Source organism: Sebastes fasciatus, chromosome 1, assembly GCF_043250625.1.
Source record: "Sebastes fasciatus isolate fSebFas1 chromosome 1, fSebFas1.pri, whole genome shotgun sequence".
In the NCBI taxonomy this organism is placed as follows: Eukaryota; Metazoa; Chordata; class Actinopteri; order Perciformes; family Sebastidae; genus Sebastes; species Sebastes fasciatus.
Window position 1 is genome coordinate 27,671,026 of NC_133795.1, and position 19,579 is coordinate 27,690,604.

Sequence of the window (19,579 nt, forward strand, 5' to 3'; positions counted from 1 at the left end):
CTTCTCTTTCTAGAAACAGTGTCCCTGTCTCACTATCAGCTGTTTTCATAAGGACCATTTCTTCCATAGAAAGTAGTTCCAGTGGAAAGTGTTCGCAGCAAGGTGTGTGGATTATCTTGATGAACTGAGAAATTGTTTCTGGAAAGAGAGGTTGCTATTGATGTTCTCAAATGTAATGTTGTATTGGGCTGGAGGCAGACATCTCAAAACCTGTGCAAATAAAACCAAATCTATCTGCACCACTAGAAGGGAGTGGAAACATATTGTATTATATATTATATTATTATTATGTTTGTGTTAACTGACCTTTAGAATATGAAATGTTGCTGTGGTTTGATAGCATTTGTCATCAGGAAATGCAATTTGCTCAGTTGTCACTGAGACCATTTAGTTTAGTTTTACAGCTCTGTGAGGCTGTACTATACTAATGTCACCGGCTAACATGCTCACAATGAAAATGTTAGCATGCTGAAATTTAGCAGGTATAATGTTTACCATGTTCATCTTAGTTCTTAGTTCTGAATCAACTTTCAAGGCCATCAGATTGAGTGCAGGTTGTTGATTTGTGGTTTGGAGTGAAATGTCCCGACAACCACAAATGTCAACCTGCCAGTTAGAGGATCACCAAAGTCAGGGGGCTTCATCCTCTGGGCTACATGAATGTCTGCACAAAATGATAGCGATCCATCCAATAGTGGAGATATCTTAGTCTGGACTAAAGTGGTTGACTAGAGCCATGTGGCTAAAAATACAATACTCAGGTCATGTGATAATAACTGAACAATCAAACCATCTCACTGACAAATGAGCAAACTCCATCCGCGGACGAGATGTGGCTGAAATCTCTGGAAAAACTAGAAGTAAGTGGACCTTGAGTTGAAAATGTGTTGTCAAGAAACCATTTTTCTTTTTTTATGCACATCTGTTTGTTCATGCTGCAAAGATACACAGGCAGAAATCAATACGGCCATGAGGATAATTGTCCCTAGAAACCTTATCTCCACTGTCTGTTTGAAATGTGTTTCCACTGAGGATCTACTGTATATCTACAGGACTCATCTGGATTCACAGCGGGACAATTAGACAGTATATCAGCTAGGTGCACTGGCATCCAAGGTCATCATTCGTTATTTACTTCAAGGTGAGAAACAAGAAGGAAAACCTCACTGAGTGGAAGGAAAAGTGACACATGTGAGGAGAAAAGTAAATATAAGGGAGAGAAAATATCAGGCTGATTGGGCACCTAGGAAGACAGACTGGGTCAAAGGTCACAGAAAAGCTGTCAACCTGTCACTGCTGTGGCCACTCACAATGTCTAAACTGTGTTTTACCTCACATGCTCTGGAGTTACAGAGTTACATGTTAAGAATATGGGAATCAGTCCACTTCCCACCAGCCCGTCGGGCCAATTTGGAATAACTTCTTTCATTATTTGCATTATCGTCATCATTATAAGCATCTCTTCTCATTTCAGCTTTGCAATTTCACATCTCGCCTTGCTGCTACCACCACCATTTCCCACAGGATTAATAATGTAGCTGCCTGTCTGTCTATCAAATGCTGAGAAGTAAACTCCTTCCTGCTGGCATCTCAACACCCAACAGCAGAAAATACCAGGGGATGATGTGGAAGGAACTCATTAGTGAGTGGCATTTAAGATGCAATCCAGTAACACGAACAGGGGATTTATAATATCAACAGAGAGTGATTGACAGGTTCTAAACTGGTGGAGTTTTTCCTTTATCTCCAGTGAGAGTGTTAACCAAACAACCATAAACTCTGCTATTAGGGATTCATGATGTAACGGAAAGTACAAATCTATATTTGGTAACATTTAATAATCATCTCCTGGCAACAAGCACAACGACCCTTCCTCGGGTGAACAAGTTGTCCAGGGCGTGCGATAAACAATATTACAGCAAATGTACATCGACAGCAAAGTGATGCACGCTGCATCATACTGAGGAATGAGTCAGTCAGCTGATTTTAGTAATTTGTTTTAGAAAGAATGATTTTCGTAGCTAAAAACCTGCCCTTTTTGTGCATTCAGCTTAAACTATCATTTGTACCTATCAAAACTATCAAATTGTATATTAATTAGTCTGTTCTGTATCAAACTGGTCCAGCAGCAACATGACGCATATTTAAAAGTTTTTGCAAATAGATGATGAACGCCATCAGTTACAAGCGTCACAATGCATAATGGGAAACACTACCCTTTCTTATTGTACACAATGACCTCAGAAAACCCATTAGTGCTTTTGTTTTTACCGCAGCACTATTTAAACTAATCTCTTGCAGTTCTTATTGATTTTCAGTAGAAATACAAGGATTTATTAAAAGGAACAAGCCAGGACCTGATTTTTATCCAGATTATACATCCTCATGCATTGAGAAGTTGTTGTGTTTGCTGCTAAGACAAAGACACAGACCTAGTTTACAGTACATTAGGTCCTCGGAATGATTTACATGAAAGAAAGAGAAGATAAAAATGGCGAGAGAGTATGCATGAAAGATTTTGCCAGATTTTGTATTGTTATAGTGTAGGTGTTTGACAGTAAAAAAAACTCATAAATTCTTTGACTTTTTTGAAAAATAAAACTATTTAAAACATTGTTTCTGTATCCAATAATTATTCCTATGAATTACTGATTTATGGATTGAAATCACAATTAACAAAACCCTCTGCTACAGCCAAATTTAATTTACTAAGTCAAATGGTGTTATCTCTGCAACATGGGATGTAAGCATACATGTATGAACTGTTGTGTGCACTGTATCGTATGTATTTTGTCAAATACCTTGACGGGCTTCTTGCGCGATGACTCAGCCTCGTTGTTCTCGGCCTCCTCGTGCTCCTTGCTACCTTGGGGCAGGTTGGAGTAGTTGGCCAGGCTGCTGAGGAGAGACGACACCATGGGGCTGGTGTCCATCTCCTCCTGCAGAGATACAAACACAAACAGGAGGGCAGTGAGAGTCAGTGTTTCCATCAGGATTTTAAAGGAGATGCACTACTTCAAAGACTGTGAGCCCACATCTCTGGTACAGCTGTGCTTTTTAACCCTCTCAGCCAGCCAGGTAGTACAACATTAATTCATTCTTAAAATAATTAATATTAAGCGTACTGCGCTTGTGGATAATTTACTATTTCAGGTGCTGTGTAACACTGCTTTTGTAAATTCCAACCCATCTGGAAAAAAAGTGCTTATGCAATAAATTGTTTTCTTTCTGATTTCTTTTCTCTTTTCTTGTTTAATCTAGAAATCCCACTGAGAGCACAATGTAAAAACATTTGTGCAGAGCTGTGGCAAATTGCCTGGCTGAAGTTCTTTCCTGTAGCAGTGTGATATTTGCTTACATTAACCTGAGGTTTCAACATGCCCTTCACACAGTAATTACCCCCATTAATAGATGTCAGGGCCCGTATTCAATCACTGAATTGTGAGACTGAGTGTATCCTGCTTCTTACGATGCCTGATGTGTGTGTGTGTGTGTGTGTGTGTGTGTGTGCAGAACATCGGACTGTACCTCAAACAAGGCCATGTTCTTGCCGTCATACTGCTGGCTTTTCTCTGCGGCAGCATCACTACTGTTGATGAAGGGGCTGCTCTCTTTGGGGTTACTGTCACCTGGAAGAAACAGAAACACACACACCACTTTTAGACTGGGCTGAAATTAAGAAGATCACAAAGGCGCCAGTATAATCTGTAATGCACAAACCAGACATGAGCTTCTTCATGTCAAAATAACACTTGTGTGCAAGAACAGAGCAACTTTTATTAATGCATTTATTGTTTAAGCGATAGAAAAACACACACTCAGAAAGCTCAAACTGGAGGATGTCTGCCAGGAAGAGGAGGGGAGGCTTTTTCTTCTCCATAAAGTGCCCACAGTGAGAAACGCAAGAGGAACAGAACCAAAACTAATGGAGCGTGCAGTAACAATATGTGCAGTGCTATATATTCCATATGGCCAGAGGAAGAAACGCAAACTGGAACATCTCAATCAGTTTTTCACTACAGTGACAAACAAGGAGATCACACAAGTTTGAACACTAACGCAGAGAAATAATAAGAAATGCTCGGCAGCTTTTTACCCTCAAAACACAGAGCAGTAGAAAGAAACAGTGTGATGTTATTTAGGTGACAGCTTGCTGTAGGCATCATGATTCCATCAAGAAGCATCTGTCCACAAGTACACAGTCTAAAGGCACAGAGGCAAATCACCAAAACAAACAATGTGGGAAGGGCAGCGTCCAACTCTTGGGAGAGATCATTGACAAGACAAGCTCATTGATTTCCAATTGAGGTTTGAGAATGGAACACAAACATTTTGCAGTACGACTGCTCAACTAAAATAGTATGAGCAGCAAAGTAAAAAAAAAAATCCTCTTATTTTTTTTTTGGTTTGTTTTTTTCTTTTTGAGCAGAATGAGAGATTGAGAGAATGAGTCGACCTTGTTCGATGTTAACATGCTGATAATGCAAACGTGACACTTTCTGAAGTACTTTCCGTTTGTATAATAACAGCCCTCCAGCAAATAAGCTTGTTTATTGCCGGGTAGCCAAGTACTTCTTGCTTCATTAGCTGAGGTTAATAGATGTTGGAAGTTTTGGACCTTTAAACTTTTGGACATTTTAAACAGGTATGTTTATCTTAGAACTTGCTAATGGGTTAGAACTGCAGGTGCTTATTGTAATACACATAATTGAGGTAATAAATATCTTTTTCCTGTGCTGCTGGTGCTAGAATTACAACAGCTTAATTGTGCCACCACATTAGATAGCCGTTGAAAAAGATCTCAAGGTTACTGCTGATGTGGAAAGTTAAATCGCTACAGGGCGTCCGATTAGAGCCGGCACAGTCGCTGTTTCTTAGTGGAGGGCTTGAATCACACACTTGAACCGTTTCTTTCTTGTTGCCATATATTGAAGGTGTGTATTGAAGGATAGGTGGGTGTGGTTCTGAAACAAAATATGAAGGAAATATATAGCATATTGGACCACAGTCAGTAATAGGCTTTTACATGTTATGGAGGAAATTATCATTATTTGTTACCTAACTGCCAAAGTGATAAAATCATAGCACAGAATAATTCCACTACAACTACCATAACCCAAATTCTTCAAATTGTCTATCATGGCTCCTATGCATAGCATGAACTACAATTGCAGTGCGTAATAACACTAATAATTATTTAACAACGGTATGATATTTAACTGCATATAGGCCTTTCTCAGAGCAGACATTTTGACTCGTCATCGTAGGAAAAGCACAGGTGTTACTAATAACATTAACGACAGCTCCATTTTATTCAAGTGTTCCATTTCATTAATTACACCTGTCGGCCTATGAAGGTTTCATGTACATCAAGTCTTAATTAGTAGCACCTGCGCAGCTTCTCGCCTCACCGTACACAGCGCAGGTAGTCCAGTGCAGTCACGGCAATTTTTAGCAATTAAATGCACCCGTTCCCATACATTCCTGTATGCCTTGTGTTAAATAACTCCAAAAATGTTACCAACTAAACCGCTATGTTTTAGAAGCAATTAAAAGCTTACAGCGTCCCCCCTTTAATGTTAATTGGTGAACTACTTCTCCCTCTTAAACTAACATTATTTCGAACAGAAAGACCTTGCTCACTTTCTTGTAGGCTACGCACGCAATGTGCTGCACTCCAATAAACTCCGGCAACTGAAGTCCCGAAACCAAACTATCGAAGGTTATTTTTCTCTGCCTGCCACTAACAATAATTAATTGACAATTAAGGAGAGCTGCGTCGTGCTGCTGCACATGATTGGTTGAAGAAACGTCAATCAATAAAAACAACCAATCAGAGCCATAGAATATAAAACAGTCCTGCATTCTCAATCTGGCCTTTGTACACCTGTGGTGGCTCTGTGGGTTCATAGAGGAATGAGTACAGATAAGAGAGCTACAACTACACTTTCATGGATGACATGGAAACTACAAAAACTGTAATTAGTCAATTTCGGCTGGGTTGTCTGTGTGTACATTTGTTTATTGTCGAAACAGCATGGAGCAGGTTGAAGAGAGGCTCTGTAATCTTGTTTTTTTAAATAATTTTTTATAGTAACTGTGATTGAATTTGCACTTTGATATCTAGAAAAGCCATTTACCATCTAACTTTTTTTTTTCTCGATTAAATCCACAATCATTAAGTCTATAAAATGTCAGAAAGATCCTAAAAGTGATTCAAATATTTAGTTTCATCCGACCAGCAGTTCAATCCCCTTAAAAAAAATCTAGCCCGTGACGGGAGACTTTGACCAATCACAGGTCATTTCATTGAGAGAGCGTTCCTATTGGCTGTGCTCCGGTCATGTTACCGGAACTTGGCGTTCCTTCAACAGATTTCACAATGGCTGCCGCGTCACAAACTTTCTCATTTTACAGCTAAACAGTACACTACAAGATGATTCTGAAAACATTTGAGGCAAGAAATAGGCATTAACGTAACATAATATTGATTCATATTTGATCAGCGCTGCCTAGTTTGACCGTTTGGTCGGAGTTCGCGAGTGATTGGCAGATGGACAGCAGACCTCAGATCAGCTCTGACTGCTTGTTTTCCTCCGGTGAAATCCTGCAGATGCCGTTAGGAACACCGGAGGACATCGAAGGACACAGAGGCACATGACTTTTTTCAGGTTACCTGTTTCATGTTCTACTGTCACAACATAGCGACCGTTTCATAAAAATGTCATTTTTGTAATCATACACAGTGTGCTCCAATCTCACCTACTTCAGCTTTAAGCTTTGATTAGCCACTTGAACTGCCTCCTGACCAGACAGGTCTGCTCTTGTCTAGAAAAATAATTGAATCCACAGTCACTTTGTTCACCAAGTACAGTGAAGGTCTTGGTGGCGGAGGCCCTATAGAGTAAGCTGTCTTATTTGCGCCTTCCCCTTCGAGCGTCTCTGGAGGGAGACAGCAGATTGCTCTCCTTCTGGCTCTCGGTCCTGTCTTGGACCGAGCACCACGAGACCAAGTTATTTATAGCCGGGATGCTGCAGCCATGTGCCATGACGTCGGGGCACCGCTAACAGCCGGCACACTGTTCTACAGAGACGGAGCAATAGGGCCACTCAGACAGGGACACCGAGAAAAAAGGGGCCGTGCACGAAAAGAGCACAAAAGACAGAAGCAGGCAGAGGAGAGGTTAACACAAAGAGATGGAAAGCAAGAGAATGAGGGTGCGGATGAGAAGATGGAAAGAGACACAGATAGATGGGGTGAGAGCGAATAGTGACAAGGAGAGAGATATGGGCTCAGACAGACAAAGACGAGGCAGCCAGACCTGAAATGGGAACCCGCAGAGGGAGAGAGGCAAGAGAAAAAACACACACTTATGTCTCTGGCTGTAAAATGTAAAAGCTTCTGCTGCACTTAAGGTTGAGCTCACTTTGACCTGCAGGTTAAAACGTACACAGGCGGTTAAAAGGGAAGCTCCAGCAGAGGGGTTTTCAGAACACGTGTATTATTTAGTTGTTTGTTTAAAACTATTTTTACCTCTTCAGAACAAGTGAGGATGATATGCCTCTGTGATACAGGAGTGCTACGGACATCTGTGGAAACGAGTATCAGGTGTTCACCTATGAACATAAAGGGAGATGTACTGTATGCACTAATATATGCACACACTGAAACCACTTGCTACCTAGTTACTATATTTATTTTGTGCCATTTGTGCCCTTGCCCTAATTCAAAGCGCTACATCAAACTGCATGTAGTGCTGTACGTACAGTACGTCGATAACTTGAAATGTTGATCAACTTACTTCTGGTACTTACAATAGCACATTTGCTGCTTTTTCTTTTCTTTTTTTAATCAATGCAAATTGATTTTTGTGGGTTTTGGACTGTTGGCTGGCCAAAACAAGCAATTTCAATGTGTAACCTCTGAAATTATTTCATTTCAAAGACTAAATGATAAATCAATGAACTGATCAATTAACAGGTGAATCCATAATAAAAATAATTGGTTGTTGAAGCCCGAATGCAAAGTGAACAATCATTACACCGGATCACAGGATAGGTTAACTTAAAACTTAAACTTGATCACATTCATCATGTACATCGGTACATACATGAAATTTGACCTCTGCATTTAACCCATCCTAAGTATTTTCGGAGCAGTGAGCTGCTGTAAAGCGCCCGGGGAGCAACTTGGGATTCAGTGGCTCGCTCAAGGACACTTCAACATGTGGACAAAAGGAGCCGGTGATTGAACCGCCAACGTTGCGGTTAAAGGACGACCCGCTCTGAGCTACAGCCGGCCCGACGTTTAAATGCTCCTAATACCAAATCTGATCCGGGGAAGACTTTCTGGTTTCTGGTACCATGCACCGTACGACTGGAATAAACTGCAGAACACGATTGAAGTTAGATACACTAAGTGGTCTGAGGGGTATTGAAATCCACCACTGATATTTTAAATAGTTCTGATTGTTTTAAATAGTGTGTGAATGTGTGTGATGATTGTTTCACATGACTGACTTGTCTTCTTACATCTCTATTGCAAAAGAGATCTCAATGAGACTTTCTGAACAAATGAACCTGAACTAATTAAACAAATAGGATCATGGAGGGAGCTGTGACTGCAAAATATGTTGGCATGAATCAGCAGGACAGTAAAATGTGACAGGTTATAATGGCTGTAATATACACCTGCATGAATTTGATTGGACGTTACTAGTCAGCTGATGGATGTGGTGAGGCATAAATGAAACAGCTGATACTAATCACCTAATGCACACATGTAAGACTGCACTTGATGGTACAAAATCATTCATAAGTGTCTGACGTCTCAGTTTACTACTTACTAGATTAACCCATGGAGTGAATAGTGAATGAGTGTTTTCCAGAAACAAAGTACCAACACACACTAACACACACAGAGCACTCCTCAAAGGATCAAAAAAGACAAGTGATCTTACACACACATACACACACTGTTGTATATCTGAAGGGCTAATGCCCGAAGACAACTTCTCTATCGTAACACTTATCTCTCCACGGCCCATTTCTCCTCGTCGCCTAATAATTAAAACCCCACCATCAAAGGAATGACGGATACCCCCGTTTTGGAAAAATGACAGTGCCTAAAAGAGTTTTGCTCTGACCGCATCCCCCAAGCAGCTTATCCCCCTTCAATCTGATGGGATCCGTCCAACAATGGCTCTCGCTATCAAAGCCTCTCCCTATCTATGGTCAAAATCCAGAGCTTTACTGCTCACTGAGCATGCGATCGTCTTCCAAATCCTCGGCAAAACAAAAACACCGAATCGACACTCTCCTCTCATTTTCTTCTCCTAGACGTTTTACAGTTTACTGTGAATATACTGAAACTCATGCACTGCTTTACAACCTAGTTAATGTGCTTTACTGTATGGATTAATTTATTGTGCTCACTGTATTATTGTTTCATATTCAAAATGATTTTCAAGGATTATTTTCAATGTCGTCACTGTGATGTTCAGAGCAGTTGTACGAGCTTTACAGCAGCACACACACTGCCCTGGTTTTCTGCCAGGTTTGGCAGAAAGGTTCAAGCAGCATCAGCAGTAGAGCTGAAATGAGAACTCTATTAGATTTGAACAATTTTGATAATCAATTGATACGTTTTCAAGAAAAAAAGCCAAACTTTTTGTGGTTGCAGCTTCTTAAATGTAAAGATTTGGTGCTTTTCTCTGTTTAGAGGGCAATCTATAGGATTTACCTTGAGCTCTGGGAAATATTGACGGGCATTTTTCACCATTATATGACATTTTATTGACTGTTTCATTGATTAACGGAAAAAATGGTCAATATTAGGGCTGCATCTAATGATTACTTTCATTGTTGATTAATCTGTCAAATTTGGTCTTGATTAATTGATACGTCTATAAAATGACAGAAAACAATGAAAGATGCCATCTTGTTTTGTCTGGCGACCAACGGTCCAAAACTCATACGGCATTTAGGTTCACATAATGAGAACATGAGAAGCCTGAACTACACAAACACAAACAAATATTATTTATCAAAATAGTTTCGATTCTTTTTCTGTTGATTTATAGATTTATCAATGCAAAAACAGAGGTTATAAATATATAAGTATAGACTTAATTTAGTGAGTCTTTGAATGCCCTTAGTTATGTGACTCTACTCTTCTATCTTCAGTGTCTTCAGAGTGAGGATTGGGATACCAAATTTTATACATGAACTTAATATTTATATAAAAATAACAAAAACAATATTGCTACTGTTTACCTCCTGATGTAGTCTATAGCCTCTAATTATAGATGTATTTGTAGGATTTTAATGCTTTACAAAACGCACCGTATGACACATTTCATGTTTTTACTCATTTGGTGGGAGAACAATGTGAGAGTATATATCTTTTTTTAAATAACTATGTACAAGAATCATATTTCATGATTGGGTAATATAAGTATGATCATACATTGTGTTCAAGAAAAATAAACATTCAGACTTGGTGCACTGTCAGATGTGCTGTTCCACTATAGTGTATTCTAGTAGTAGTCCAGTATGAGCTCCAGCCAGGAGTCAGGACTCTTACAGTGTTTGAGAGTAAATATAACTTTTACTATAATGAGTGGAGGCCTGGCCCACTGCTCTCACTCGGACAACTCACAGTTTTCCAGCAGATCTTTGAACAGAGCCACAGAGGATTAGTTGGTGAGAACTGTTTGACTTTGTTTTATTGATCCTCCTTGTGCAATGGTTAGGTGGCGACAGTCACGGTTATTACTCTCTCTCTCTCTCTCTCTCTCTCTTTCTGCTCTGTGTCACGCTGCCATACTTCTCTTTCTCTCTGCGGACCAACTTGAAGGGGAAAAGCCAAAGCGCTAGATGTTGATTGTTGAGGAGGTGACTCAACAGAGGCTCAGGGACCACTTGTTGATTGGGCGTATGGAAGTTTGAGTGTGTATATACTTATGTCACCACGTATGTGATGGTGCATATGCTTGGCCCAGACCCAACTGACGGTGTTTTACAGCAGCAGAACAATGGATGTGGTCAATTATTCTTAGTTTGGCCAGAGATGTGAAAATAGGGACACGTGAAATACGATAACTGAAAAATAAGGCTTTTTATATACGTCCAAAATGTATTCGCAGCTTCTTCATGTATGAAAGTAAATATAGACGATCCTTTTTGGCTGCTAGTCAGACTCACGGTGGAGTAAACAGTGAGTACATGTGCTCGCAGAGACATTTAATTTGTACCCAGAGAGAAATGCTTTATCTGGTGGAAGAGCGAGGAATTTAAATGGAATTAGTGGGATGGAAACAAACAATTAAGAAAAGACAGAGTTGGATTTTCTGGCTGCGTTCCCCGCCATTGTTCCTTGGTGCATCGCCAAATCCGAGCGGGTCACGAGTTCACTCACTGATTCTCTCGTCTCCTCCGAAACGTCACCACAGTAACACATTAATTCACGTCGGGCAATCAATGGCAGAGGTCTCTCTGCCTCCCTCTCTCTCTCTTGGCTGTTGGAGGATGTTGGGTGGAGTCAGGTGAAGGATTAAGGTCACTTTAATCTAAATTCCAGTCAAATCAGGATTGACAGTGATTTACATGAACCCAGTCCAAACATATCCATGTGCAATTCTGGAAAAAAAGAGTTTGCCTAAAATGGATCTACAGAGCTTTCAGTTACAGGGCAGATTAATATTACAAATATAAATGTCAGATATAAATATGTAGGGCTGGGCGATATGGTTGAAATCTAGTGACAAGATTTTCCAATACTGATACATCAAAATATGGCAAATGTACAGTATGCAAAATCAAGTGCAATTTTGTATAAAATTTTTCACTTGTCTCACTTTATTTCTGACTATTTTTTTGTCTCGCTGCTCTTTAATATTTAATATGTATTCAGTCTTAAAGGGATAGTTCGGGTGTTTTGAAGTGGGGTTGTATGGGATACTTGTATATAGTCAGTGTATTATAATACTAGATGGTGGTCGGCACATTCCCAGCTTAAAGAAATAAAGACCGGCACGGGAGCAAAGCAATGTACTGTACTGGGGGGAGAAGCAAAACGTATTTTAGCTACCTAAAAAAAAAATCTATATAATTTTGGTGTACGTTTTAGATAGAATATTTTCACCGCTTTACCTTGCCGTCAGACAGCCCTTTCCGACGGGTAACTGAAGCCGTTGTATCCATCTAGGCTCTCGCCAAAGGCACCAGACTCCATTAAAAAAGACCTTGCAGAACACGGGCGATGCTGGTCTACCGCTGCCTCGATCGGTGAATCCGAACTAACCAAAGTCATATGGCGCCTTCAAATCTTTTGCTTTGTTCGACCAACTGTCAGAATTAAAAAATATTCACTTTACAATTATATAAAAAATTGGAGAAGCCAGAAGCGATTTTTGGTGTTTTTGCTTGATAAGTCACTGAAACAAATACTTCATTATCAAAACAGTTGTTGATCATTTTTTTTGTTGATCAATTAACCAGTTAATTGACTCATCGTTCCAGCTTAAATAACTTATTTTATTAGTTTGTAATTACAATTTTCTGTTTTTTCTGGACTACAAAAAACAAATGTAAAAGGACGACACGTTGATCATATCATCACGAATCAATAAAGGTCAAAGATGATAAATGATAATGTTAAATCATTGCGCAGCCAGAGACCTATAAATTGGCTTAACCTTTCCAATTGATTCAAACCAAATACAGTATGTACTGCCTCCCTCAGCATAAAGTCAGTCAAATCGTTTAAAGTCCTGACAAACAAATATTTGCAAATGCCACGTTTGCCAGGTTTATGACACAATCATTGATTATGTTCTCTACCAGCTGTAGACATCTATTTATATCGAGGTACGAAGGCTAGAAGAAGTGTACCTGCTTTTAAAAATACTGCATTTACAAGTGATTTAAAAGCACAAACATAATGTAGGAAAAATATAGCAACAGCATATGGTTCCATGCCCACATCTGCCCCCACACGGTCATAAATAGATATTCTCTTCCTATCATGGCTCCAGCACCACATCAGAGACACAACAGCAGCCTTGTATAACGGGATCTCACGCTGTGTTTTCTCTCTCCCTCTCCCACTCTCCCCAATCTTACTCTCTTTATCCTTCTTCTCTGCTGCTGCTGCTCTCACATGATGCGTTTTTCATGGTTATATTTATGTGGAGAACATGCGAGTGTGGATACCTACGTACATTTTCTCCTCAGTAGTGCTGCAGGACAGGACCTGTGCCCTGATCAGTATTCAGACTGGTGTTTCAGCTCGGTATGAATTTTAATGCAGCCTTGCTTCACAGGGTACGACTTTGACACAGTCCCTTCTCTTCAGCCCCTCAACATCTCCAGCAGAGATCCTCGCGCATGATTGGCTCCTGAGCTGACGGCAAGCTGATTGGCTGAGAGCCGAGGGAGGCAGGAGGATGCCTGTGCATGTACACGAGAGTGTGTAGCACCTCTTAGCATGTTGACCGGGCCTCCACACATGTCACGGTGTGATGATGAATGTGTAGGTTCGGTCCAATTTCCCCCTCGCTGCCGCTGCCTCGCCTCTAGCTGTGCACGTCAGGATTAATTTTTGTTTAATGGCAGGCCCCTGCAACGCCTTCCCAGCAGCATCCTCTCTATCTGACATCAGGCGTAGAAGGTGATTGTACGCAGGAGGAGACTGACAGGAAAATAAAATTGAGCCATCCCTCCCTCCTTTATTTGTTACTCTCTGCAACTATAGCGTCTGACTGGAGGAATATGGTGACAGAGGAAGATACGCAGATGTTGTTGAGAGGTGACAACTGCCAGTTGTGAGATGATGAGATTGAGAATTTTATTCACTGTATATCATGAGGATACTTTTTTTCAATAAACTCTTATCGTTCTTTGACAAAATTCAATTTATTCCTCTGCTTCTGTTTTCACATTATCACAGGATACCGTTCAATAATCTGGAGCGCTAATATTTGATAGATAAGAATCTTCTTCCATTTGACACAAAAACACAGATTATAAAACATATTAGTACCCTTGTTAAAGTGTCTTGGATTTATATACATCAGATAAGAAGAAATAGAGAGCTGGCAGGCATAAAGACAGTCGCTGCTACACTGTAAAAAATCATTTTAGATAATAAAATGGTGGCCTTATAAACTTTAATCTGCTGCATCAAGAGCGTAACTTTCGCTTTTCTTAATTATACTTTTGTTTATTCTAATTTTTCATTTACAGTTCCAGTTTGTTTATTTCTCTAAATTATTTCTAAACATCTTTCTTCTACTGTCCATCTGCCAAACTCCAGATGAGAGAATCTCTGAGTTGATCAAAATGTTAATATGCTCATTTGAGTAACCTTCATTTCAGAATCAAATTCCTTTTTTAATTACAGATAATTCCACAAAAAAACACTGGATCACTCAACGATAACGATAACGCAGTAAAAGACAGTGGTCTTTGTAGTGAATATTAGGGGTGTAGCGATACATCGATCTGGATCGATATATCGATTCAATGATCAACTTTCCACTATCATAGATGCAAAGTGAAAATATCAATACACATCGTCATCTTTAAGATACGCCTTTATTTTGAAATTCTTGAACAGGAGGTCTATTTTTATTATTTTATTTAAAAAGTTTAGACTGTTTTTCATTTAAATGTCTGGAAGAGCCCAGTAATACAATTATCAAAATCTAATTTTAGTTGTTTTTTGTGAGTTGATATAAATGTAACTGATTGTGTTAAATGGACATATGATATCATCTCATATTGATCGCAGGCCCCCGAATTGAATCAAGTCGTGGCAGACTTTGTGATTTACATCCCTAGTAAATATAAACATATAAAATTACTTATTAAGTTTAAAACTAACCGAACTAAACTAAACTAAAGGTTAATTGTCTTGACTTTGGAAACAGAAGTTTATCATTACATACCGATATTTATCAAAGAAATTATAGATGCTTACATGGTTAGTCCATTAATAATGACAATATTTATAGTAGGGCTACAACTAACGATTATGTTCATTATTGATTGATCTGCCAATTATTCTCTCAATTCATTGATAAGCTGTCTCGTCTATAAATGTCAGAAAGTAACGAAAAATGTCCCGTCCAACACAATTTTCCAGAGCCCAATTTGAAGTCTTCAAATGTCTTGTTTTATCTGACCAACAGTCCCAGTCGCAAGACGATATTCAGTTCACGATGATGTAAAACAGAGAAAGGCAGCAAATCCTCAAATCGGAGAAGCTGGAACGGGCTTTTTAAATGATTAATTGGATATCAAAATAGTTTCAGCTCTACTTTACAGAGCTTCTGAAACCAAACCTAAATCCCCTCGCGTTGCATTCAGGGAAAATAGCTATCACACGCACACATAAGCACTCTCCTCTCAAAAGCTCCCATTACTCCATTTCAAACCCAAATTTACTTACACGCTGGCACATCAGCGTTTAAAGTTTTAAAAAACAAAACCCTTCAGCTCTCCGCAGACATGCCTTGGCTTGTTCGCCTGTCCACGAGCCTTTCCAGCGTGTTCACTTCAAGAGAAGTGTCAGGCAGGCAGGAGGTGCGGCGAATGGCTAGCCATGTAAAGCCAGCAACACGGAGAGCCCCGGTGGAGCCCGGCTATCAGCCTCCCTCAGGTGGTGGGCTGGCTACGGGAGAACACCCTGTGTCATGTCAGTCGGCTGCATGCCTTCCTGCATGCATGGAAACGGCCTGTGGGAGAAGCTGTAGCGGTAGCTGCCTACTGCTGCTGTAATTGGTGAGCCACGGAGCCTAACAGAGTCGGAGGGATGAAGGGGAGAGATGAAAAAAATAATAAAAAGTATGGCGTGGGCGGAGGTGAGGGAGTGAGAGCGGCAGGGAGGGAAAAGGATTGAGTGGGAAGAGAGGTGAGGTTGGGTAGGATTATACACTGGTGAGGTAATTGGTAGAGGAGCAAAGGTGTCCCACACCTGCTATCTTTTACTTTTTTAAGAACTGCGTAGCCCAGGAGGAAGACACAGGGGCAAGAAGCAGGTGGGAGAGAGGGAGGTGACAGGATGGGAGACACGATAGCAGCTGGGAGATTGACATATTTTCACGGAGGTCATGGATTAAAAATTCACCCCAACTTATCACATGCCAGGAAACCAATTTAACTCGGAAACATAATTTCCTCCGCAGTGCCAGGTCCGGACGCGGAGCCAAGCGCTATCACACTTTTATTACATTTGGCACATTTTGGGACAAGGGGGCTCCTATAAGAGGGTTCAGCAGCCTGAGACCGGACGACGAGAGAGGTATCTTGGCTGAGTCACAATTTGAGAGAGAGAGAGAGAGAGAGAGAGAGAGGGGGATGGGTGGATCCAATCGCCTGCAGCGAACTCTTATAGATGGCAGGGATGTTTTATGCGATGGCTCGGTCTGATCGAAGGTGACAGGGCTATCATCTCTCCAGGTCTGCAGCTCTCTGGCCCTCTGATGGAATGCTGGGGGTGTGAATCGAGGCGCAAATTAACACCTGAGTGTCTTCTCTGCTGACCGATCCCCCTCCCCCAGGCTGCGGCCATGTTCTCCATCCTCACCCCGCCTCGACTTCCAAGTCAGAGAAAAAGCAATCTAGCCAAAGCCCGCAGGACAACAGAGGGAGGGCACGTCCTGCTCTCCTCTCTCAGCACCTTTCCTCATTTATTTCATTCTCTCTCTTCTTCTTCTCCTCTAAGGTGCGATACCACATCCCTGTGGTCTCTTCTCTCCCACACCTCTTTCTCCTTCCCACTTCTTTCCTTTCTGCCCTTATTCTCACCCCTCGAGTCCTCTCTCCTCCAGGAAGATAAAGTCAGTCAGGCAGGGCCGTGGACACAGAAAGCCACTCTAACACACTGGGGTGAGTCGCCGTTCAACTAAGAGATGGAATAAAATTAACCCATGAGTAAAAGGATGAGAACTAAAAGGAGATACAATTAAAGCAAAAGGGCATATGGTGACAAAAAGAATAAATGAACATGAATCATTCATATCATTCGTGATATTCTGCAACCATTCCCTTGTTCAGCTTCTCAATTGTGAGGATTGACTTTTTCTTACTGTAAATTAAATATCTTTGGCATTTTTCTGTTTCCTCACATTTTCTAAATCAAACAAATAATCGATTAATTTAACACATAATTGGCAGATTGACCAATGATGTCTCAGCCAGTGGGCTATTTCCAGGTCTGAAAAGTGAAGCCAATGCTGAAGTGTCTTAAACTTGCATTCTTTCTAACAGCCAGCAGGGGGCGACTCCTCTGGTTGCAAAAAGAAGTCAGATTGTATAGAAGTCTATGAGAAAATGAGCCTACTTCTCACTTGATTTATTACCTAAGTAAACATTGTAAACATGAGTTTATGGTCTCAATTGCTAGTTTCAAGTCTTCATCAATACAGCATGATGTTCATTTAGTAAATTATGGTCCCATTTAGAGTCAAATAGACCATAAAGCAGGGGATGCTTTAGGGTGTGGCTACCCTGTGATTAACAGGTTGCTACCACAGCGTTGTCTGGTCTGGGAGTTTTCCGTCTTTTCATCTTACAACTTTCCCTTTCACAGGGTGTTTTCAGTTTATGAAAGTTAATTGTAACAATTTGGTCACCTAAAAATGTCTCATTCAGCGTTCAGTTGTACTTAGCTCCACCCTCGTGTCACTTCTGGTTGCAAAAAAGCAAGATGGCGACGGTCAAAAACCAAGTTGGAGATGGCCAATATGCCGAACTCGAGGCTTCAAAACGGCAGTCCACATGCTCTGTCCGTATATGTCACATTTCAGTAACTTTGGGATTGAAGCAATTCTCTTTTATACAGTATTTCTTCTATTGTATATTTAGTTCAGGTGAGGTGAAGTTGTAATTTTTGAGGTTTATTAAAAGCAGCATAATGTTAATTTGTCAGATCTACGCTGTCTTAGTTTAGGCAGAACATAATCATCGAGCTGGCTGGTTAATCTAATGCAAATCCACCAAACAGCATGAGATTTTTAAATGTGTTTACTGAACCCACTTCTGGTTCACAGGTCGACTCGCCTACTGGGAAAACTTCCACCAACCCAGATGGTTTGTCTGCCTCTACTGGCCTGGTAAAGCCTTTCCAACAGCCCAAAAAATGAAAGTAAAGCAGCACTCAGGCACACAGTTATTGCACCATACACATCTCTCACACAAAAGCGCTTTTTTTTAGTAGTAGTATAATATTCTTGACCGACAGCTGTTGGTAACTTAGAGCAGAAACATCTTTAAATATCTCTGTGATACACCACAATTAGTACTCCAGTGCTGACTCGTCTGCCAAGTGTGCAGCATCGTACCGCTTCATGTGAGGAGACAGAGAGAGACTCATTATGTAACACGGCCAAAAATAACTTCAATGAAACATTTCACCATCATCTCTGAAAGTCAAGGCAAGCTGGCGTGGTGGGGCGAAAGGCTGAGGGGGGGGGGGGGGATACATCTACATCAAGCTAATTTGCGAAAGGAACTAACAGCATAAATTCAGCTGATATGCAAGGCAACAACATCAGCGAGCAGAGGGGTTTATAAAACTCGCCCAACCGACTCAATCTCAGCCCTGTTCAGGCGTGTGATGAACGACAGTTTCAACTTGCACTGATCCAGGACCGTCACAGTCTGTATCACAGTCATTGGTGGCTAACAGATGTTGTTTGTTACTTCACCCAACATTACTTCTTTACGCCACATAAGTTGCCAAGAAGATTACCTATCATCAATTGAGTTTGTATTATCAACATTTTTCCGGTAATGAATTTCATTTACTACATTTGTTACTGATGGGTAGTGTGAAGGTCCTGGACATAGAAATAGAATAGGTGTAGAACGGATATCAAACGTGGTAATTCGACTAGTTCAAAAGAAAATGCCGATTGTTAGTTGTTATGGTGACAACAGAACACAAGTCAGTAGGGCCATAGAGAACGGACGCAACTCCAGAGACTGATGGTTGGCTAGTTAGCTAGGTAGCTTGCCACTGGCCACCAGCCTGCTGTTCGGCTTGTTTAGCATTAAAGCATGTTGGATTTAGCATGCTGGCTAACTAGCCAGTTTTCCGCTAGTTAACTAGCTAACTATCTTGCTAGCTATCTTGCTAATTCAACCATGCTTTAATGCTACACTGGTTACTGTGCTTTCCTACGCTGTGACAAGAGTGGATGAAGCATTAAGTTGTTACATTTGACTCATTGATCTGGCTCTCTATACTTCGTAAGTTAGTAATGTAACTAGTCCACTGCTTGTTTAGTTGGTACTGCACCTCAGTGAGCCCGAGACTTGCCGTAAGTCGGTTTAATTTATACGTAAGTCAGCCCGCTACACGGGTCGCAATGGCAATGGTATGCATAAAAATGGCCAACCCTCTGACCATCCTGCTATATTGATTTGAATGGGAATGTCCGTTCTACTCCCTTTTCTATTTAAATGGTCCTGGATCAGGGAACCGAAATCATAAAGCTATGGGTGGTAAAACCCCAAAAATGAGCTGAAAGATGCTAAAACGCTCCGTAGATCTGAGGGTAACTGCAGAGTC

General features: G+C 40.7%; 1 protein-coding gene across 5 annotated transcripts in view; it reads right to left on the minus strand.

Moving 5' to 3' along the window:
- Positions 1–19,579, minus strand: part of slc12a5a (solute carrier family 12 member 5a) — a 173,418-nt gene that overhangs the window by 45,722 nt on the left and 108,117 nt on the right. For all 5 annotated transcript variants that reach the window (XM_074641068.1, XM_074641058.1, XM_074641053.1 and 2 more), the window contains exons 2-3: positions 3,529–3,629; positions 2,802–2,939 (exon numbers count right to left, since the gene is read on the minus strand). In XM_074641068.1, coding sequence (XP_074497169.1) covers positions 2,802–2,939; positions 3,529–3,629 — 239 coding nt within the window. The remainder of the gene's footprint in view (positions 1–2,801; positions 2,940–3,528; positions 3,630–19,579) is intronic.